This window comes from Polistes canadensis, unplaced genomic scaffold, assembly GCF_001313835.1.
Source record: "Polistes canadensis isolate GaletaPanama2010 unplaced genomic scaffold, ASM131383v1 scaffold_278, whole genome shotgun sequence".
In the NCBI taxonomy this organism is placed as follows: Eukaryota; Metazoa; Arthropoda; class Insecta; order Hymenoptera; family Vespidae; genus Polistes; species Polistes canadensis.
The window spans coordinates 178,108-201,759 of record NW_014569825.1 but is presented as its reverse complement, the minus strand read 5'-3'; the positions used below and the strand labels follow the sequence as shown (position 1 = coordinate 201,759).

General features: G+C 30.9%; 1 protein-coding gene across 4 annotated transcripts in view; it reads right to left on the bottom strand.

The window, feature by feature from the left end:
- Nucleotides 1-253: 253 nt before the first annotated feature.
- The window catches only part of LOC106791020 (adenylate cyclase type 6), a 43,575-nt gene continuing 20,176 nt past the window's right edge, over nucleotides 254-23,652 (bottom strand). For 3 of the 4 annotated variants that reach the window (XM_014756351.1, XM_014756353.1, XM_014756352.1), the window contains 16 exons: nucleotides 13,457-13,606; nucleotides 9,587-9,708; nucleotides 8,988-9,080; nucleotides 7,826-7,972; nucleotides 7,250-7,408; nucleotides 6,497-6,745; nucleotides 5,707-5,866; nucleotides 5,004-5,101; nucleotides 4,668-4,752; nucleotides 3,905-4,021; nucleotides 3,249-3,383; nucleotides 2,572-2,810; nucleotides 2,083-2,221; nucleotides 1,444-1,663; nucleotides 903-1,051; nucleotides 254-775 (listed from right to left, as the gene is read on the bottom strand). In XM_014756351.1, coding sequence (XP_014611837.1) covers nucleotides 431-775; nucleotides 903-1,051; nucleotides 1,444-1,663; nucleotides 2,083-2,221; nucleotides 2,572-2,810; nucleotides 3,249-3,383; nucleotides 3,905-4,021; nucleotides 4,668-4,752; nucleotides 5,004-5,101; nucleotides 5,707-5,866; nucleotides 6,497-6,745; nucleotides 7,250-7,408; nucleotides 7,826-7,972; nucleotides 8,988-9,080; nucleotides 9,587-9,708; nucleotides 13,457-13,606 — 2,607 coding nt within the window. In that variant the 3' untranslated portion in view covers nucleotides 254-430. Of the gene's footprint in view, nucleotides 776-902; nucleotides 1,052-1,443; nucleotides 1,664-2,082; nucleotides 2,222-2,571; nucleotides 2,811-3,248; nucleotides 3,384-3,904; nucleotides 4,022-4,667; nucleotides 4,753-5,003; nucleotides 5,102-5,706; nucleotides 5,867-6,496; nucleotides 6,746-7,249; nucleotides 7,409-7,825; nucleotides 7,973-8,987; nucleotides 9,081-9,586; nucleotides 9,709-13,456; nucleotides 13,607-23,652 lie in introns of those variants that run through there. The other variant, XM_014756354.1, reaches the window with a different exon arrangement.

Below are 23,652 nucleotides of genomic sequence, written 5' to 3'. Positions count from 1 at the left end.
TTCAATGTAGAAATAAAATCTAAGAGACAGAGACGGAAAAATCCAAAGTACGTTCGTACGTATATATATATATATATATACACACGCGTATACATGTGTAGTTTTGTATTACATATATATATGTTGTATATACGACGAAAGCATCGATTATCTGGACCATAGCCAGAAAATAAATTGCATCAACAAATCAGAAATGAAATCTTATATATGTTTTCTTTTTTTCTTCTTCTTCTTCTTCTTCTTCTTCTTATTCTTTTTTTCATTCGTCGCTAAAATATTGTACAACTTGGCCAGATAATCAAAGTTTTATCAGTACTAAACGTGTAAAGAAAGCACACAAGAATGATATTTTTATCGATAATCTCAAAAAAATGACTTTCTTTCTTTCATTCTTCTTCATCTCTCTTCTTCTTCTTCTTCTTCTTCTTCTTCAAAGTGTTGCACCATTATTGGGAGACGACATTCTTTCGTTGACATTAGCATTATTGTTGTGATTCGAATTAGCCCTCGTTAAAATTTCTGTTTTATTAATCCTCGTCTTTGTAGTATCACGTGGTCCATTGAGGAAATACGTTATCATACTGCCTTTTCCTTTAACTTGTATACTTCCACGACAAATAAGTGGATAACCCTTGGCCAATAGAATATCGTGAACCTCTCGGGTGACCTGAATCCTATCCAAAATTCCAGTAGAATCCATTCTCGAGGCCACGTTAACAGCGTTACCCCAAATGTCGTATTGCGGCTTTCTTGCACCTATCACCCCGGCAACAACCTGTGCATGTAAATATACGTCTCTGTTTTTATACGTATACGCGAGTATTTTTAATGATTATAAAAGTATAACAATAGAAGGTTTAACAATAAGTAAAGTTTAATAATATTAGGGATATTATATATACCGGCCCTATGTTGATCCCCACACGCATCCTAAAGTTGTTGAAACTATGTTCATTAACGTCTGCCAGCTGTTTGCGTATTCTTAAAGCATAGTCCGCCATGGCGGTCACATGTTTGTAGTCCCTCATGTCACAGGTGCTTTTCGTCAGGCCTAATGAAAAGGAAAACGATTTGAAGGCGTTTATAAATAGCAATACTTTTAAATGTATAAATAACGGACATGCTCACATTATTGATTCTTCATCGCGTAACTGTGTACGTTTTTATTTACTTATCCTTAAATGCATCTATATAATATTGTCGAATTACAATGTAATTTGATTTAATGCGGGATTCAATTTTGCTCATTTTTTTTTTTTTTTATTTTAATTTCGGAAAAATAATTAAATATAAATGCATCTCTCTCGAAGGATAATAGAATAATATTATTTTTACTTATATGGTCAGTGATTTTCCAAATAAATAACAATTTTGTATCCAACAAAAATGAAAGGAAAAAGAATAACGAAAGAAGAAAGAAAGCAAGAATGTATATATACGAACCGGATGCTGCCATATAGGTGGCACCAGTACTTTTAATTTTCTCGATGTACTTGAATTGTTCCTCCGCTAGAAGCTCGTCAAAGTCTGCGATGATTTCGTTTAGAAGTCTGAGGCACTCGACGCCCTCATTATTCGCCTCTAACTCGACATAGAACTCCGAAAAGTTTGGTATTGAGGCGAACATTATGCAAACGAAATCGCATTGTTCGTGATAGAGTTCCTAGAAAAGCATGTGCACTTCGATTACAACGTTGTACTTGCATACGATGCGACTATTGAAAATTTTATTTTCTCAAAAATCCGTTAGTATATACTTTTTTCGCCTTTATTTTCTCTATCCTACTTACATTTATACGAAATTAATTGCTTTTGTTACTTTCACGAGTTCTCTCTATTATTATTCAGTTTATTATTCTTGGATATTGTCAAATACGTTTTTTTTTTTATTTGTCAACGTTTTCGATTAATCAAATTGATTAATTAAAAAAAATTACTCGTGATTGCGAATCCACCAAACGCGAAAAAGGTAACTAACTGTTTTTTTTTAAAATCACTTAGGGACTTTTAATGTATTAACAATTGTTACGCGTTAATTATGGTGTATTCGATATTACGAAGTTGATTAATCAATTATCTTACGTCGGAATTAACGGTGGAAAGGAAATGGGCAGCCACGTGTTCTGGTAAAATATTCGCCAATAATTTTTGATTGTAGGCCTTGAGATGTTCCATCTCTTCTTTCTCCTCGGTTGCTTGAAGTTTCCATAAGAAATCTAATCTGTGAAAAAAGAAAAGAAAAGAAAAAAAAAGAAAAAAGAATACATTTATTTAATTCTCGACTTTGAATCAATTTTCCAAATTCATGGTAAATATTTCTACATGCATGTAGTATAGGGATAACAAATGTTAAGTCCAGATTATACGATTTTTTATTTTTATTTTGATCATTCTAAGGAATAGGATTACTGTAAATAAGTCTGTGTGTATAAATTTGTAATAAATTGTGAATAAAAGTTTATGTGTAATCATGTCATTTAAAAATCGTTTCTGGAAAAATATGCGAACTGTGACTAAACATTTTTTATCCCTTTTCATTTTATTTGTATTCGTATTTATTAATAGTACTACCTGTATGTAGCTTCGGTATGTTGCGAATGAACGACCAGACACGCCATAAAAAAAACTACCAGTACACCGGCTAACCATTTCTCGGCAGGATCAAGACTATCATCGTTAGTGGCTTGATAAATGCTAACACCTAAATAACAGGTCACGACAATGCCCAGTACAGCGACTTTGAGAACCGAAGTTAAAATTTGATATACCGCACAGGTCACCATAACTAACATCACCAGAACAGGAAATAACTGTTGAGATAAAACAAAGAAAATCTGTGGGTTAATTTTATAAGGGATTTTTAAACATGCAAAACCCATAATGTTCGTTAGTATGTACGATTATGGAAGAATTTATTTATCGGAAACAATTTCTCTCTTTTCCTTTCTTTTTGTTCCTCTTTCTTCTCAAAGATAAATATTAATTACAAGATCTATCACGTTTTATAATTGTGTGTGTAAATGAGTTCTTGGTAGTGTCGTTTTTCTAATTAAAAAATATGAGAGATAATCTTTAAAATTGTTGGAATGAGATCAATAATTTTCATTTCACTTTAACGCGACAATTTCACACAAGTCAGTAATAATTGTTATATTATTTTGAGATATATAGAGGAATTATTAAACAATTAATATAAAGATGGGATAATAATTTGTCGAAAATAATAATACATTTTAATTGTAACTCACGTCGGAGAAAAGAGAATAGTAACATGGTCCATCTTTTATTTCGATTCTTTCAACCATTACGGTCGAATTGTTAAGCCATTCTGTGCTTGCAGTCAAATTGTTATTTCCACATGCTTCGCTTCCATCTAATTTTATCTGAAACGAGAAGAGAGAAGAACAAATTACGATAGGAACGATTAGTTGTGATTCTCCTGTTGTGTGTTTCCTGTTCTACGACAAATTATCTTTCTCCATACCTATCTCTCTTTCTCTCTCGATTGTTAGATAATGAAAAGCGATCGTACTAATTACCATTACTAGCCATTAGCTAGATAAAACGTATTGAATTACTGTTTCTACGTGGAAAGGGTTACGAATAGATAATGTACAAATAGAATTAGAACGAGAGAAAGAGAGAAAGAGAGAAAGAGAGAAAGAGAGAAAGAGAGAGAGAGAGAGAGAGAGAGGAAGTTGTAATTGTTTGGAAAACGTTAGATGAAAAACTTTTGATCTTGTTTTACACGTACCTTGGTTCCAAAGTAATTCAAAAGTTAAGAATCGGGATTAAATTGAACGAAAAAGGATGTTAGAAAATATTTACGAAATTTTCAACGCGCGTTTAAATTCTAACAAAATAATTCTCTTTTCTATTAAGAAATAATCATAAAATTACTCACCATGGGTGAAAGAACAGTGATGAAAGTTAAAAATACAACGACAGTAGCGATGCTTTGTGCAATAATTCGATTTTCAAAAATCCTCACAGCAGTATTCCTTACCCATTCTGGTACCGTCTATGATCAAAGAAAAATAAACCAAAAAGATAAAATATTGAATAATATAATATACAATAGTAAGCCTAATATATATGTGAATATATGAAAATGTGTGTATCCATTTGGAAAGAAGATGAAACCGAATTCGACGGATAGCGATCATGTTGAGCAGCTATCGGAGGAGGATAAAAGTGAAATCAATTCGTAGAAGAGTCCCTATCATCGAAAACATAATGGACGAATCGATAATTTTGGCACTGACCTGGAATCTCGACAAGTAGTCAAGGTTAAGAGGAAGTGGCAACTTTCCAAAGAGTTTTCTGCTACGATCGATCCAACGACGAATAACCGTGTCATAGATATTCTAACATTTTCGAATATGTACGTCTAATGCATGCTAATGTGTGTGTGTGTGTGTATATGCTCGCGTAGATATTTCTATATCTATTTATATTTATATTTATGTATGTATGGGAGCGAGGGTGGTGTATATGATTTATTTCTCACGAATGTGCACGATATATATGCATCAACTTTAGAAAAATGTAGAGATAGATATACGAGAAGAAACATTCAAGTAAGAATACATATGTATATATGTACATTACTATATACATATTATATACATATTATATACATCTAGCATATAACCACCAAAACTCACCTCGTTTTTCTCAGCAAGTAGAATGCCATTTACCAAAGCTATCACCAATACGCTCACGCCGGTGCACGCGTAGAAATATATACTCCTGAAAAATGTATGATATATATGGTGTATAACCATAAGATCAAAAAAAAAAAAATTATTACCAATCGATGAAAAGCAATATATGCGTGGGGGCGTGTGTATTTATGTGAAGGGGTTTCTCTCATTAAATATAGTCTAATATAAATTTAATATATATCTACAATGAATATGTGTGATCACGATATTAAATATACAACTACTTGGTAAAAAAATATTAGCAGAGAATGTGAAATAATTTGTTAATATATTTACCCGGAAAGAGTAATGGCTATAGCAACCACAACAACCATGTAAACGAAACCAGAACAAACAAAGTAGGCGGAAAGCATCCTGTCTCTTTCTCGTGAATACTGAAACACATTACCGGTTTTAGTTTATATTTTATTAGAGAGAGAGAGAGAGAGAGAGAGAGAGAGAGAGAGAGAGAGAGAGAGAGAGAGAGAGAGAGAGAGAGAGAGAGAGAGAAACAATTAAAACCAAATAATGGGATGGTTGGATAGAAGATAATTTTATATGGAAAAATTAATCGAAACAAAGAGTAAAATTTTGTTCGTTTGACGATACATATGCATATTGTGGATCAAACGTTTCTAGATTGTTTAAAATATGAATTAATTTGATTACAAACTTAGAGACTTTTGATTCACCATTGTATTCACCATTGTACAATATTATAGAAAAAAAAATTTTTCTTTAAAAATTATAATTTTTATTTAATTATTATATAGGTACTGAAATATAATTCGGAGGATTTATTAATTCAATCTAATCCAATCCAATCCAATATATAGGTCATTTGTATTATAATATGTAGAAATTAAAACAATTTAAATTAAATTGAACTTTCCCATTATTTGGTCATCTCTCTTACTAATTCGTGATATCAAAATGAAGAAAAATAAAATGAAAGAGAAAAAGGATATTAGTAATAGATTTAAGCCGATTATCGTTTTACCTTCTCTTCGACATCAGGCCTTCGAAACGTCAATATGAAAGGCGTACAATGTTCAGCTCTTAGACGGTCAATGCTCCTTGCGTCTATAGCTCTCATAAGATATTCATTTACTTCATCTTCTGGATCTTTTTCGCACTCAACACTCTCACCAAATCCTAATCTATTAAGAAAGCAAAAAAAAAAACACGTAAAGTAGTTTGAAACAAGAGACATCAATAAAATGATTACTGTTCGGCCCACATTTTTGTCTGAAAAGTTTGTCTCTTTCTTGGATATATTTGGCTCGGTGATTGCGAAAATACGAACAATTGTAATTTATCATCTATCATTTTAGGAAGATACCGTATAAAAAGCTTTATTTTTTAATATCATTAATTGTACATGTGATCTGATTTATTTGTATACGTATCTAGAAAATTATTGATACTTGTTAAATCGAATTAACACTAGAGACTCTCACAGTATTTCCCATTTACGCTAGAAAATAATTTAAAACAAGTATACCTTATTATTAAATGATTATTTCTGCATTCACCAGGATATGGCATTTTTCAAAAACTAGAGTTGTAGAGTAATACTAGTGATATTTTCGGAATCAGCGCATCAAATATATTCAAGAATAGATTTAACTTCCCAAACAATAAATCAGCTATCTTTTTTTCCTAAACTATGTAATTATTGAAATCAAATTATTTTGAATGAAGGTATCAATAGAGAAATGTACAAATGAATTGATCGTAATTAATTGTCCGTGAAAGAAAGATAAGAAATCATTGGTATATGTTTTTACTTGGTTTGTTTGCCATGTTGGGATCCATGACCCATAACCCTCATTTCCTTTGACACGTTTCCATTTATCGTGAATCCTTTTTTTATGCCAGATGCAGGTACATTGTCTTTATAAGTATCGCCAGGAACGATTAAATAAGTTTCGATATTGTGCTCCTTCAAATAAGAGTTTCTCTCTTCGCCACGTCCCTCCTCGACCTGGTAATATCCTCCCAAGCAATCCAAGGTCTCTTTTGTAATATGCACTCGACTGAAAAAAGTGTCTGGCTAACGTCTATCGACCTTCTTTTTCTTTTTTTACTTTATTTTTATAATAAAATAATATAGAATTGTTCTTATTTTTTAAAGAAAGTTTTTCTAATACATTATGAATGTTATATGACCCAAAAATTAATAGACGATTATATTATAATTTATACTAATTAGAAAGTATAATTAAATATATTTTAATACTACATTATGTGCATGTTAAATATAATTAAGTAAAAGTATGTAACAAATTAAATTATGTATCAATAATAACTATAGTATATTTTGTATCACAGTGGTAAATATTAATTTTTGGGTGAAATTAGTTTTTGATGAAAGAAACAAAAAGAAAAAATATGTACTATGTGCTATGTATACTTATATGAGTGTGTTTTTGTAAAGTAAGATAAAGTTACTAAAGGGTTTATATTTCATTTTCTTCTTGAATTATTTTAACACAAGTCATTCGACAGCCAGAATAATGTATATTTTGTTTCCGACTCACCCTGGTATACCACCGCTTTCCATGTAATTAGCCAAAGTAACATCGTTACTCCAAACATCGAATTGCCATTTCCTCAAGCCTAGAACTCCACAAAGTACTCGTCCAGTATGAATACCAACCCTCATATTTACGTTTACTGCCATTACTTCGCGTACCAGTCTAAGTGAATTCAAAATCAAATGATAATTCTTTTATAAAACTTTCGAAATATCAAAGATCAAGAGTATATATTATATAACATAAACCTATTTTCTTATAAAATCCCAGAAGTATGATCACTTTATTCAATTCGTTTAATAATCATGCGTACTTAATCACAAAATATTGAAATAAAATAATACATTGAACACATTATGATTGAAAATAATTAAAATTAGAAGGGATACAAAAATATATAAAAACATGTTAAAATGCAATATTAAAATGATTAAAATGAAATAATGTTTCATTATTCAAGATTTAATCTGTTGCGAATTTTGATATTATGACAGGTGACAAGGTGTTAATATTGTAGATGATAATTATAAGATTGAAGTAAAAAAGGGGGAACAAAAAGACGATACATCATAAACTCACGTGATCGCATCAATCATATCCAATCCCATCTCTACGCAACAGTGGGCATGATCGGGTCTTGGTTCTGGTAGACCCGAAACGCAATAGTAGCAATCTCCAAGGAGTTTTATTCTCAGGCAGTGATGCTCGGCAGCCAATCTGTCAAACCTGAAAAAAGAAAAGAACCCGAAAAAGCTTCTTCCAGGATTCCCTTGTGTCTGTGCTTTTGTATTTTCTTTTCTTTATCTTTTTTATTTGTTAGCCTTTTCAGAGTAATACCCGTTAGCCATACGAATCTATAGGTGTGTGCAATTTGTGTGTGCAATTTGTGTGTGCAATTTGTGTGTGCAATTTGTGTGTGCCATTTGTGTGTGCAATTTGTGTGTGCAATTTGTGTGTGCATTTGTGTGTGAACGAACAATCTTGATTCGATTTTCCACATTAATTGAAGCTATAATAATTAATTACAGATTCGTTGTAATATAGAAACTACAGAATCCATTATTAATCGCAATAATTGAGAATATTTCGATAATATATTCGATATATAATATATGGAATAATATATTTCATTATATTATTTTTTTTGTTTGTCCTTTTTCTTTCTCTCTGCTACGTAAGAGGAAAGATCGTTCGATATCTACGTGGGAAGAAAATACCGAAAGCAAAAAATGTAAAGCCATCGACGTGCTTTGGCAACAAGAGCACGTCGAGAAATCAGTCAGGGGTGTTATACACCCTTTTTTTTCACTTTTTTGTTTTTTCTCTTTTTACGGCTATCCTTCCAAACCGTCGATCTTTTAGACTGATGGTTTTTAACACGACTATATTGTAACGCGTTTCTTTTTTTAAAAAAGATATTAATAAGTAAATTAATTAGATGACAAAATATTACGAAAGTTAGATATTTTGAAAATTGAAAAAATGTAAAATCTAGATTTTTCCAAAATGGCTTAGCATTCGATATTTATTCGTGGATAGCTATAGTCGTGTATTATTGTTCAATTTCTATCCATTCATAGGTTTCTATGAAGCTAAAGCGAGAACCTTCATGAACAATAGTTCTATTATCGATTCATCGATATTCTAGATTTTGTCTACTATCGTAGAAATGTTCGAATTGGAAAAATAACGTTATTCTTTTGACATTTCGTTTTTCCATTGTCATATTAATAAATCTTACCGTGCAAATAATTCGTTTAGCAATCGTACAAGTTCTTCTGCTGTGCATTGGTCAGATAGTGACGTGAAACCACAAATGTCTGCGAATAAAATACTATAACAAGAAAGAAGACGTAAATAGTATTAAATTCCAAATAAAAATATGAAAAATACACAGAGACCAGACAAATATAAAGTTTTCTTTATAGAACATTTTGCATCGGTCGATATGCAAATGTGCATTAATACAAACATTGTACTCATGAGAGGAGAGAGAGAGAGAGAGAGAGAGTAATAAATCCTTGACGAATCTTCTTCAATTGCTATAAAATTTACTCTAAATTACATACATTCAAAGAAACATGGACCGCTTAAACGAACTTCTCAGTATTCGAACAATACTTCCTTGTCGTTTGCTAAATTACATGTCAAGTACGAGTTCTTTCTCTTTCTCTCTCTCTCTCTCTTTCATCTCTATGAGAAAATCTATTTAGTTGAACGAACAAACACAAAAGTCGTTAAAACGTTAACATTAACTTTAGAAATCCAGGTTTCATTCCTCTCTCTCCCGGTAAATATGATTTATACTAATAAATTCTTTTACGAGAGAAAGAAACTTACCTAACGTTTTCGTGCCGTTGAATATAGATCTTATGAAACATCGTGTCTTTTGGCTTTCCAGCAATGTCTGCTTTCATCTCCATTGCTACGTGTCTTGGAAGTACGCTCAGCAATAATCTTTCCTAAAGTCGGAGTAGAAAACTATTTATGGAATTTATTTATTTCAAATCTTTCATCATTTCCCATCTCTGCTGACATTTTTACAGGAATACATATTTTCATATTTTTCTTGTCAACAAAAGAATAAAAATTGTTCTTATATTCGTTGCCGCGATGAGTAAAAATACAACAACAAAAAATAGGTCGAACGATCTTATTTTAGCCAATCTTCAAAATTGAGTTTTCAACGACATCAATAACTTTTTCTTCTCGACGATCTTATATATCGATCCTATTATTATTTGATTTTTCTAATATTTCGATGAAATATTGCTTTTTTTGGTCTTTCTTTCTTTTTACCATTTCATATTATACTTGTGTTTTTTCTTTTCCTTTTTTTTTTTTGGATTACATCTCTTCCTGTATAGCTTTTGATAATCGAGGATATAACGCACATGTATACAGAGAAGGTTTACCTACGTAATACGTTCACATACGTACGTGTAATGCAAATATAGATTAATAACTCGTGAGAACCTACGACATAAAGTCTCATTGAAATTTCAAATGATTTCTCTCTCTCTCTCTCTCTCTCTCTCTCTCTCTCTCTATCTATCTCTCTCTCTCTCTCTCTCTCTCTCTCTCTATCTATCTCTCTCTCTATCTATCTATCTCTTTTGCACACATTCGCAAATTAATACACGCGCCCTTTATCAATTACTTCTGCTTTCACGAGTCTCGAAAATCGTATTGTGTTACGATTAGACGAATCGCATTTCGTTAAATAATCAGAGAAAAGTAATTATTATTGAAATCCACTTGTAGCCTTGGGTTATTTAAGATTTATTAAGTTGATTTAAGTTATATTTCCTCGATGATTTATATTAATACGTTATCGAGTTAAATTTACTCGTTGGATAATTAATGATTCGCTATACGGTTTCCTATACAATAATATTGTAGATATACATCTTGGATGATGTACATTTTACATCTAACTAGCTACGTGTATATCTATCTCTGCATATGTAAATATTCGATGATATGTGATACTATTTGAAAGTACATATTCGAATATCAAGAGAATATTAATTCTATGAATATTGAGAGTTGGCGTATAATACAAACGGGTTATATATTCGACATGTGAAAAAGTATTATTTAATTAATTCTATAAAACGGCATGCACACTCATTTACAGTATTCCATCAATGCGTGGGATTATATGAAATTGTGTATTTAATCAAAAAATAATATATTCTTTCATTTGTATTATATTATACACGATTAAATATTTATGTTACATTGATTTTAATATGTGAATTTCAATGATTGAATATTTTTTTTTCCTTAAAATATTATTAACAATAATGTTCTTATTTGTTTGTTCAAGTGTATTTTCTTTTCATTTCATAACTCTATTCGCGTGTTGAAAAATCGCTCGATTAATGGATAAATTATTAATCGTATATACATATGTGTACGTAGAATCGTTGAAATCAGCTTAGAAATAAATTCTTTCCTCTTTTTACGAGAAATATTTTCACATTCTTGCGATGTATTTCTTGTGAAAAAGGCAACCACTAAACATTTGATATTCCACCAAATATTGCCTTTCTACCAATTCACCGTTGAAAGCTTCCAAATCCCGTCCCAATCTCGAATAAAAGCCGGTAAAATCGAGTCTGTGCTATGGTTAACTCCAAGATTTTCTTTCCCAAAACCGATCTTGATTTTCTTTTTTCTTCTTTTTTTTATTTTTATTTTTATTTATTTACTTTTATATATTTTTTTTCTTTAAAAAATGTGTGTACGTTATTTATATTACATGACAGGAACAAATGTTCATAGAAAGAAGAGAAGGTAAAAGAGAAGATAAGGAAGAACGTTTTCCAACGTTGGGAGCGATTCATCGCAATGTAAATATGTCAGAGAATGGCCGTTGCGATGATTGACGGAAACACATTTTCACTTTAGCATACTTTCTCTGCTTGACTTGGCTTAACTTAGCTGCTTTATTTTTCAACTTGTTCCTCTAACTTGTTTTTCATTCTAAATTACGAGTCAGTTCATAATTACGTACGTATTACATGCATTGAATTTCCTAATAAATAATGTCACAATTTGTAATAATTTATATTTCAATCTCTTTTATTGATATGATTAATATTTTGTATTTAAATAAACACGGAATTATTTTTGCTTACTAGGATATACTATTTTTTAGTTTTTTATGCCTAATAAATAAATGATGCTTATATTTTTGATATTAAAAATTCCGACATTATTTATTAACCAATCGAGAATACGAAGCAATGCTTTAAATTTAATTTCACTTCGATGGTGGACAGTAAAGGGATTCGTATAAAAGTAAACGTATACAAGTCTTGCCTGTTTTATTTCGATCGATTAATCGAGAAAAACTTTAAAGCACAATTGTCTAATGAAAAATTCCGATCAGATGTTTGCATTTCTCTCGACATTTTCCTACGAGCAATGGCAGAGATGAGTATCAACACGTTACATACAACACGTTTGTGCGATTTTTGATTAAGTACACAATACCTCGTAGAATTACAAAGTCTTCCACGACAATGATAAACGAAGAAAAGTGTAATCATTAAAATGTAGATTAATGAATGTTCAATATTTATTATTCTTACGAATATTTGATTGAATTCGTATTTTTGTCTGTACTTTGTAATAAAATAAATCTCTTCATAAATTGTATATCACCCCATCATGGAAAATGAATTTTAATATTGACTATAATAATCAAATGGACTATTTAAATGGACTATTTAAATGGACTATTTAAATGGACTATTTAAATGGACTATTTAAATGGACTATTTAAATGGACTATTTAAATGGACTTGTAAATCATTTTAATTGCATTCGATTTTCATTCGTCACACCGTATTTGCCTTTTACCATTCTCGTTCTGGTTACGTATGTTATTGACAGTTTTTGATCGCTTTTACCAAAGCCATCGAACATAGCGAACGTTTTTAAATAACGATTCAGTATTTTATAAAAAAAATACGAAACGTATATCCCCATAACGATAATTACTTTTAAACATATTATGTATCATGCAATTATGTAAAAATGCAAGATCCAAATTTTCCTTATCTTGTCAATTCATTTGTTAGCTTTATTTCATTTCTGTTTTTTTTTTTTTGGAAAAAAAAAGTAACCAGCAGCAGAATTATTAATAATCATTATACAATTTTCACATTTTTAACGAATGAATTGGCAAGAAGAAGAAGAAGAAGAAGAAGAAGAAGAAGTAGAAGAAAGAAATGCTCAATTGGCGTATAATCACATAAGATTAACCGTAATTTCGTAAGAAAGACCCTTTTATACATATAAGATGAGTCAAAAGTTTCTAAGCTTATAATTTAACGAATTGATGGTAAGAGAATTAGCTTGATAAAGAAAAATTGTTTTTGAAAATCACTTATAGGAACTTTTGGCCAACCTTATATTACCCAATTGACCTATTAGACCGTTATTTTCCAATTACTTTAACTAGTAAAATGATCGAAGAAAAAGAATCTTATAAATCACTGACATTCGATAATATATTGGACTGAGAATTTGATTTGAATTAATTTATTTCTATTTGTAGAGTATTTTTTGTGGTTAAATATTTTCGAAATAGATTAGGCGAAGCTTAAATAATAGTCGGTGTAAGGTTTTCACGATATAGAATTTATATTATAATATTGTTTATATTTTTCGATATAAAATGAAATCGATACATACCTGTTGCTGATTTTCTCGTTGCGTTGTTAATCGTGCCTCGACGCATTGTCTAGTTTCAAGGAATGCTTGCCGTTGTGCTAATTCCCTAGGATGATGAGTTAGGGCACCAGCAACATTCGTCCCACCAACCACGACGATAGAACTTAGAAGCTGCAACCGAACAATATTTTCCATTAATCGATCATTCTCTTCTCTAATATTTGTTAGAAATTTATAACGATTAGAAAATTGTCTCGCAAATATTAACTTTGGTTAAACATTTAAATTGATTAATCGATCATATTCCTGTAGTAGATGTGTACAATTGTCACGATAAAGTTGTTCATTTTAATCGTGACCTTTTTTTTCTTTTTTTTTTTTTTCATTTTATTCTAATGACAGTAATTGTTTGTCGTATTAAAAAGAACAAAAGGAAAAAAGAAGAAAAAGAAAAAAGAAGAAAAAGAAAAAAAAGATATGAAATTAAAATCGTTCGTTTTCTTAAGAAATTCATGAAGTCTGTGTTAAAAACTCGAACTCGTTTCTTAAATGACTTTTCTTTTAAGTTAATCCTTTTTAATCAAATTCTATTTGTTTTATTAGTTAAATGTCGGATGGTAACCTCGGATCAAAGTTTCAATAGAAGATCTTTTTAAATCTCGAGTTACTACGTTTCGATTATCTTATCTTATCTTATCTCTCTTGACTAGTTTCGATTAGAAAAAAGGAATTAAAAAAAGGAAAAAGTTTCTTCAACAAAACGCGTATTTCTTTCTTTCTGTTTCTTCTTTGTCTCGTAGTATCGATGAATAGCTGCATGAAAAATGAGCCCGAAACCCGACTGCTGGATTAGAGCTTTCGTTTAAGGAGAAGGATCGATGAACAAGACGACTACTAAGAAAGCTTTAATACCGGATTAGTCCTTTATGAGCCTGTGGATCGTAGAACTTGCTACGATGGGAAAGTTTAATGCCGGATTAGTAAAGTGGTGAAAGAAAGAAAGGAAGTGGAAATGAAGAAAAAGAAATTTAAAAGAAGAAGGAAAATGAAAAAAAAGATATACGCGTATAGACTATAGTTTTTTTTTTTTTTTTTATGGGGTATGGATGCAACGTACGTGCGAGTAGTATACCTATACGTGTATACCTATACGTAAGAAAGAATTGAAAACTTTTCTATTTATTTGTCTATTATTCGTGCTTTCTGTTATTCGAACTCTCCTCGAAATTAGGAGAGAAACTTTCGTCAAATTACGATTAGATACAAATGGGATTGCTACCTCTTATCTCGCTAGAAAAATCCTAGTAAACTAGTCTGTTAGTGCAGTAGCTTTTACTACGATTACCTATGCTCAAATGATTTCTAATCGAAAGTTAATTTATTAGTATCATTCAAACGTGTTGTTATTTATGATGCATCCTTTATGTTTCATTTGTATTACATTAGTTTTTTACTTTATATAGAATAGAAAAAAAAATAGATAGTTAATAGAAATTAATTTATATTATATATACAATAGGATATCATTTCGATAATTCTTTTCGATCGAACGTTTATTCTGGTACTAAGAATATAAACTATTTCGTGATTTCAGGTTGAAATATGTCACCAATGTATATTGTACCGATTGTAGAGTTTGTTGATTACATTGATATGAATTCTCGGCATGGATTCGAGCGTAGTTCGGACTCCAACGTTATTCGCATAGTAATCACCCAGGGTAATCATAACTCGTAGAGATAGAGATAAATAGAGAGAGAGAGAGAGAGAGAGAGAGAGAGGTAGAGTTCATCGTCATTCGCAACGTGAGAAATCTAGCAAAATTTCCAAATCCAGGTTTCGTACGATAGTACGAAAACTTTCCTTATTCTCGCGTTAAACTATTCGAACATTTTCTCTATAATGATATTTTAATTATAATTAGTATGTATAATTTTCACGATAAGTTTTTTTTCGTCTTATTTTGTAGTATTCCAAATTGTATCGTAACGATTGATAGGAACGCGACTTGTCATATTAATTAGTATTTAAATATAAATAGAAAAAAGAAAGAAGGTTGGTTCTCTTGATCTTTGATAAATAAAAATATACATTAGATTCGAAAATTCAACAAGCATTTGTACATTTTCGTGATAGTAAAATCTTGAAACGAATTTCGTTGCAACCACCTGTAGGATCGTCAAATTTCCACGACATTTTCCTCGATATTTTCCTCGATATTTTCCTCGATATTTTCCTCGATATTTTCCTCGATATTTTACACGTCGAAACTATTGCGATTTTCTCTTATTTGTACTGAAAAATATTCTACGATAAGATTTTCGGTAGAAGAAGAATAAGAAGAAAAAAGCGAATAGAAAAATTAAATCGATCGTAGGAACGATCGATAAGAAATAAACTCTTGCCGTCGTGAAATATCGTTAGTAAAATAATAACAATTATATTGGTGATAATTAAATTTAACGAATACGTATCATTTCAATTATGAGTACTAATTATAACGTGCATGTGGAATTCTAATGAAATTAGAAATTTGACCTGTTCAAATATTTATAGAGTAACGTGGAGGAAAAGAGATCATTTTAAAATTAAATTAAATTAATATCACATTACACAATATGTTGTTTGAATATTACGAATTAATTATGTGTATTGAATGTGCATAGAATTTTAACAGAACTAGAAAATTAGTGTGTCCAGTTATTTATAGTACAACAAGACCACAGAGAGACATAAAGAGAGGGAGAGAGAGAGAGAGAGAGAGGAAGAGAGAGAGGAAGAGAGAGAGGAAGAGAGAGAGGAAGAGAAAGAGAAATTCGTTTCACGAATGTCAATTATTCAGAAGGTATCCTCGAGAACTTCCCTTTACGAACGTGTAACGTGTAACGTGTAACGTGTAACGTGTAACGTGTATAAGTTAAGAGACATTGCTCCCCCTAAATCTTTGCGAATTTAGTCCTGCAATTATACGCAATTGCTTAGAACCCTTCTTTAATATTGTATGTTTGAAATGTTCTTTAGTAGTTGTTTCTTAACAAGTTACAAGATAAATTGAAGAAAACCTAGTCGAATTTATATTGCATAATGAAAGTTTTATTCACGAATATAATTGCATTGGGATGTAATATCAAATGAAAAAGGAAAAATAAGAGAAGACATTTCTGTTGTAAAAAACATTCTTTCGATTTTTCGGCTTTTCTCTCTTTTTTATATTTTTTTGTTTGTTTTAATTTAATTATAATCGTTCAATCGCAACGATTATATATAAAGATGAATAATCTACGAATAATTGGCGATTCGAGCATACGGAACTACTCTGGCAGTTTCGTTAAGTGGATACCAACGTAGAAATAAATTACTTTGGTTCTATTGTACAAGGAAAATAGAGAAAGAGACAGAGAGAGAGAGAGAGAGAGAGAGAGAGAGAGAGAGAGAGAGAGAGAGAGAAAGAAAGAGACCTTTATCTCGTGAACGTTTATCGCGTACTGGTAGTCTATTCGATTAATGGTTTATACTTGAAAATATATAAATTTGAATGAAAACGTGTCAATCAATCAATTACTTGCTGACTTACAATCAGTATCAAAACGTTTAAACGTTTAAAAAAAAAATGTTTACGTGCATAAATTTAGGTTATTTCGAGCTGCTCGTTCTCTCTTTGTTTCTCTCTCTCCTATTTTCACTTTCTTTTAGTGGGTGAGTCAACCAAGAGGCCATTGTTTTAGAAATTGTTTCGTAGAGAGGGAAAAAGTGGACGATCTTACGTCATGGCTCGTTGTAGCGTTTTCGCGTCATTAAATCGTCGGAGTGTGTGGTCCCCTTGAGTAGTTCACATTGATGCCAAGAAGTAGAGGTCTTAAAAAGAAAAAATCACCACCACCCTCTCGGACCGTTCACCAAAGGGTCAGAAGAGGACTTCTACCAACGCGTGCAACAAAATATCGATTTGCCCTTTTCTCTGCTACTTTCATTTTATCCTTTTTATTTTCTCCCTTTTACTTCTACTTTTTCTTCTTCTTTTTCTTTTTCTTTTTCTTTTTCATTTTCTTTTTCATTTTCACCTTGCGTTATATTTATGAAACGTTTTTGATAACAATTTAACCATTCATTTTGTTTCATTTTATTCGTACGGATAAATGCTAATTGTTGAATTTTTCTCCAATTATTTAGTTTCTTATATATATTTCCCTAGATATAATTTTTTTTTATAACTACGTAATCCTCTATAGCACAATTAATTTGCGAGTTTATATTTTTTTCTAAGAGCGACGTTAATTGTTGAGCATTAATACTTGTTAAGAAAAACCCCGATAAATTTGTTCTATCTTATGTTTTTTTTTATTTTCTTTTATCTTCTCATAGATATATTTTTCCTCGTTTTACATTTTATATCCGTATATATAAAAATTTGTTTATAAATATATATTATTTATTTGAATTTTTTCTTGTTGCATCTCTTCCGTTCTCTTTGGTTTTTTTTTTTTTTTTTTATAAACGATTAGAAATAATAAAGAATTCCATTCGATAGTAGTAGAATGCTTGAAAAAATCATTGAAATAATTGAAGAGCGCATGTGGAGAGGAAATAAAAACGATTCGTTTTTGTAAAACTTCTAAATTGACAAGCGTAAAATATTTACGCATGTACTACACGATATTACACACGTCATATGTATCATATATATATATATATATATATACACACATATGCACATAGCTTTCCATATTTAATCCGATTACAAACGAAAGGCCGTAATACTCTCGTTGTGCAACGAAAACCGACGGCCGTAAATAATCGACACAACGAAATTATTTTTCCCTTTTTTGTTTTCTTTTTTCACAATCCTTCAACCGTTTCAAAATTTTCTACGAACTTCATGGCTGGTCAAAGACTAACGTGAACTTTTTCCTAGAAATACGCTGAGAAAGAGAGAGAGAAAGAGAGAATAAGTACGAGATTTGTCGAAAAAGAAATAAAAAAAAAGAAAAAAGGAAAAAAATTCGGATGAAAGTATGCTAATTTCGTGTTAAATCGAGGAAATTGCACTTTGAATGCGTATAATTAGAAGAGTAAGAACAAAAATATAATATAATTAATATATAAAAATTCCCGAGATGGGGTAAGAAAGAAAAGGGGCAAAAATAAACGAATAAAAATCATCGATTAAAAATCATCGATTAAAAATCATCGATTAAAAATCATCGATTAATTTTTAATACTTGGTCTTGATTGACTTGAAGTAATAAAGAACGAACACAGAGAAAAAGGGACAGGTAATTGGTGATGAAGAGGGGTGGTAGGGGGGTGAAGAGGGGTTAGAGGGATCGGTGCACGTTGCCAACGTTGGATCAACTTGTTTCTCGTTGGAAAACTAAGCTCTAACGAGATGCAATTAGTTCGTAAACAGGTCGCTGGCATGTTGTCGTACTTATTTTTCTTTCCTAGAAAATACTCTGGGAGAGAAAGAGAGAAAAATAGAGAACCGCGGTACAATTCGCGATCCTCAAACGATCTCATAAAACTTGGGTACTTTATCGTCATTCCTTACTAATTAACGCGTCTCGTAGAATTTATTTAGAGTTTACGTGTTACGAAAAATTAAAGTTCTACATTATACATTTCTAAATTATTATTTTGTTAGCATATTACTTTGAAATCACCAGAGATTTTACTTTTCGAAATGAAATCGAACGGGTGATACTCGCGCCCACCCTTCATTTGGATTAGTTTACGTTTATTTTTTTGTTTCTGCGTGTAGCGTTTGCTTTTTCTTCTTTTTTTCTATTTTTTTTGTCTTTTTTTTGTTTTTGTTTTTTTTTTACTATACGCGCACGTTTTCAGAGATTCTTTTTTTCGGCTACGAAGTTAAATGAAAAAGTTCACATAGAAAGTAATTAAAAGAGAGACTACTGTATTTGAAAGATATACGATATGTACGTTGATATAAACTCCGTGTGGGTGGTGTGAGTTTATAAATATAATATATATATATATATATATACAAATATATATTTATATACATATTTATGAGAGCTGTCTCATTTGTATCTTTTACTAACGTCTAATCCCATAAGAGTGTATGGCTAGACTGATAATCCCCCGAAGGAAGATAAGATGCCTTTTATACCTAAATTACATTTACCTCCATCGTTTTATGGAGAAATTCGCGTTCGCGTACGCGTTCGTGTTCGTTTACAGGTTCACGTTCGCGTTAGCTATTTCTCAAAGTAATTTTCATGACGTTATTCGGGTCAAAGGACGTATTTCGTGTCGACACATCGAAGTGCATCGTGTAGACGACAGTAATCGACGTTCCTGCAACGCTCGGAAAGATACTACTCGAGATACGTATATATATATATATATATACACGCGTTAACACATAGGAGGTGTATGTACATGCAAAAGCTTTGTTCTAAGTTTTTACAAAAATAGAAGAGAAACTGTACGCGCGAAGAAAAAACGTTGTTACCTTCAACGAGCTTTAATCAAAGTTTTTTTCCGAGCAACCCCGTAATATCCCTAAAACACCGTGCGAATATCTCGAGAAAGCTTTACATGCATATATATATATGTTTATTTCTACATGTACACTAATTGTAAGTGTATTACATATGTACATTTTCAACTCAATGAGAGTAGTAATAGACTATGGTTGGAATTTCAGTTGGAATTTCAGTTGGAATTTCAGTCGGAATTCTATATCGTCGCGTTCTCTCCTATTTATCGAGATTCTTCCCTGATTCCTCTCCCTGATTCCTCTCCCTGATTCCTCTATAGATTTCAAAAGTTTTAGTACTTTTATTATTTTCTTTATTTGCTGTATACAATGTCGAGTTAGTCTCGAAGTGTCGTCGTCTGTGAACTACGGATAAAAGTTCTACATTAAAATGATACTAATGTATACATATTTAATTATATTTCATTAATATTTTAATATATTACTTTACGCATACATTAGCAATATATTATGCTGAATATATATGTTTAAAATACATCGAAAGTAGCACCGTCTTAAGCGCATATGTTTTTCAAGTACTTCGTCCTTTGATATTATTCTTTATGAATATTCTATTTCAATGTATAATTTCTCCTTATTTTTTTTTTTTTGTCGTTTCTTCTTCTTCTTTCACTTTCGTAAAGGCAACAATTTCAAAACTCAGTAGAAAATGTAACTCGACGAGAAATAATAATAAAGGTGAAAAAGAGAAATATGAAGAAATGAGAGAATTTATCGTTTCATTAAAATTAAGATCACTCGTGCGTGTATTGCATTTTCATTATTGCACTTATCTCTGTCTATTTTTATTTATATTTTTCTATTATTATTACGAATTTGGTATCATTCGTGAATAACATTTGTAATTAGATAAAAAGAGAACAATACTTAATTCGAACATGCAATGTTAAACCAAAATTCTTAGATGATTTTAAAAAATAAATAAGCCACGCTTACAAAATTTGGATTTATCTTATATTTATTATTTTTTCAAATCAAAAACAATCGTTAATATCGATAATAATTCTTATTAAATTCATTTATTTTTATTTATTGTAAAATCATTTTAAATCTATTCTTCGAAATCCTATGTTCTTTTCTCATTGGAATTTTTCCGTATAAATAAATCGTATAAAAATGAGTTTCTCTGGAGAAAAATTCGGTTACGTTATCTCGTTGAAACCATAAAACATCTTTAGTATTATTAAAAGAGAGAGAGAGAGAGAGAGAGAGAGAGAGAGAGAGAAAGAAGAAAGACTCAGTGAACAATATCCACTAATTATCCGTTGACAACATCCCCAATGAACCTTTTTGTATAAACAGCTTATCCCTTTTTTATGCTTCTGCAACTTTTATTTTTCTCCGTCTTTCTCTCTCCGTCTTTCTCTCTCTCTCTCTCTCTCTCTCTCTCTCTCTCTCTCTCTCTCTCTCTCTCTTACATGCATATATTTTACATAAACATATACACGCCCGCTTGTATATGTTATTTTGTTGCCTTGTTCGTTCTTTTGTTAATTAATAACGTCAAAGAAAAAATTGGAAAAAAATATGACGTATTTACTGGGTTTCTATAACGAAACGTCCCAATTTTCAATGAAACATTTTTCGAATTGTAACAAAGTATATGCCAATTTCTAAGAGAATTTTGACAAAATTTTCATCTTTCTAACACAATCATCTACGGTATCTGATGGGAAATATTGCAAAATAACTGTTACGAGAGAAAAAAGAAGGACCGTTGTTTTCCGGACGGAAATGTGATCGAATCTCACCACCAGGTGCATCGGAAATGGGGGGGGGAAAAAGAAAAAAAGAAAAAAGAAATAACGAACGTAGGAAAACAATGGGAAATATGAAGAAAAAAAATGTTTGATTAAAAGATAGGATAGTTGATTGATTATGGGGAGCCATGGAAAGTATAGAAGAAAGAATAGAAAAATAGCATATAGATAGTAGTATCTATTATATTATTAGTCAGGAAAACAAAACAAGAAACAAAACAAAAAATCCTTTTCATTTATTAAATAACAGTACGGATATGAAATGGTTTTTGGGGTTTGCTTATTTCGTGTCAAATAAAAGTAATAAAAAGAAGAGGTTTCGACCTTTCGAAGCAATTTCATTTTCAGGACGCAAACCGGAAATTTTATTCTTAGCAAATATTATATCGTATCGTTTCCAATTCTTAATAATATTGCTACCGAGATGAAATTTTTCTAAAGATAAATGAAAAAAAAGAAGATTAAATCAGATCGAGAGAAATAAATAATGCATTACGGAATTATTTGTAGGTAATTTTTTTGTACACAATTGATATCCCCCTTTTCGAAACTTCTTTTAAGATTATAATTACTATTGCGTTCCGCTTTTATATTTTTGTTGTTGTCAAATCACAAGCGTAGGAAATATGTATTTGAAGTTTTTTTTTTGTCTTAGTTCACCCTATATAGCAGTCCTCTTTCGTCTGCTTTTATATTCGGCTAATGTAAATGAACGGAGAAGTGAATGTTAAAAGAATAAAATATTCATCGCGATAGTCCCATAGAAAGGTTCGACGATTGACCAAGAGCAAAGAAACGAGGTCGTCGTCGACGACGATGACGATGACGAAGACGAAGACGAGAAATTCCATGTTGAATCTCAGGAGAGAAAAGCGGGGAATAAACGGGTACGGGAAGGGTAGTTTTGTTGGTACTTTGGCCATTAAGTTTTTCCCTTGATAGACTTGTGTACGAGTGTGGAATGAACGAGTTGCTGACTTCTACTCGGATACTATCGTTGACTCTTCGGTCAAACACACTTTTCTAAACGATAATTAAATTGACGAGACGACACTTCACTGGCCAAAGTTCTTTTTCGTATAAAAAAAAGTTCACGCATTAAGTTAACCCGCAAATTCAGATTAAATTTATCCATATTTTATACAATTTTTGTATCTTTCTTTTATCTTGCTTTTGTTTTGAAATTTAAATTTTGTAAATGGTTGTAATTTTCTTATTAAACAACGTGTACACCACGTGGGGTGGTGCAACCGGGTTAGAAATGATTCATCGGTTTATATGAACACGAGAAAAATTATAAATTTCAGTTGAAAATAAATGTATTCTCTCTTGAGGATAAAAAAAGAAATTTATTTAAGGATAGTCTTACGGGTGTTTTTGAGGATAAAAGTTTGTTGATTGTCTTCGATCATTGGTCAATAAATTATTATTCAACTCGCGTTCGTGTATGTTAGAAAGGAAAGAAAAGTACGGCAAGTCGCTGGGGAAAAGTTGGATGCAAACACGTAAAAGAAATGCTACTTCTTAAAGTTTCTTTCTCGAGGAAAGTTTTTCTTTTTTTTCTTTTTTTTCTTTTTTTTTTTATTTATTTCTACGAACTATTGTTTTATCTTCTTTTCTTTTATTTTTACGATCGTAATAATACAATTTTTTATACTCCTCATTTATTTTATATTTAAAAGATTCCGTTTAACCGAATTGATGATTTTCATTTTATTATAAAAATGGACTTTGAAGTTTTACTTTGGGAAAGTATAAAACAATTAGTTTATCGTATAATTGAACTATATAACAAATTAATAACCCAATCGCGTAATTGTTTTAATTAAAAAACAAAATTTGTGTCCTTTAGGAAAGTGCGATTGTTGAATAGGAACATTTGGTAAAGAGATTTATTCGTTGGATAATTCGTAAAACTAGGTCGTACTGTCAAAACA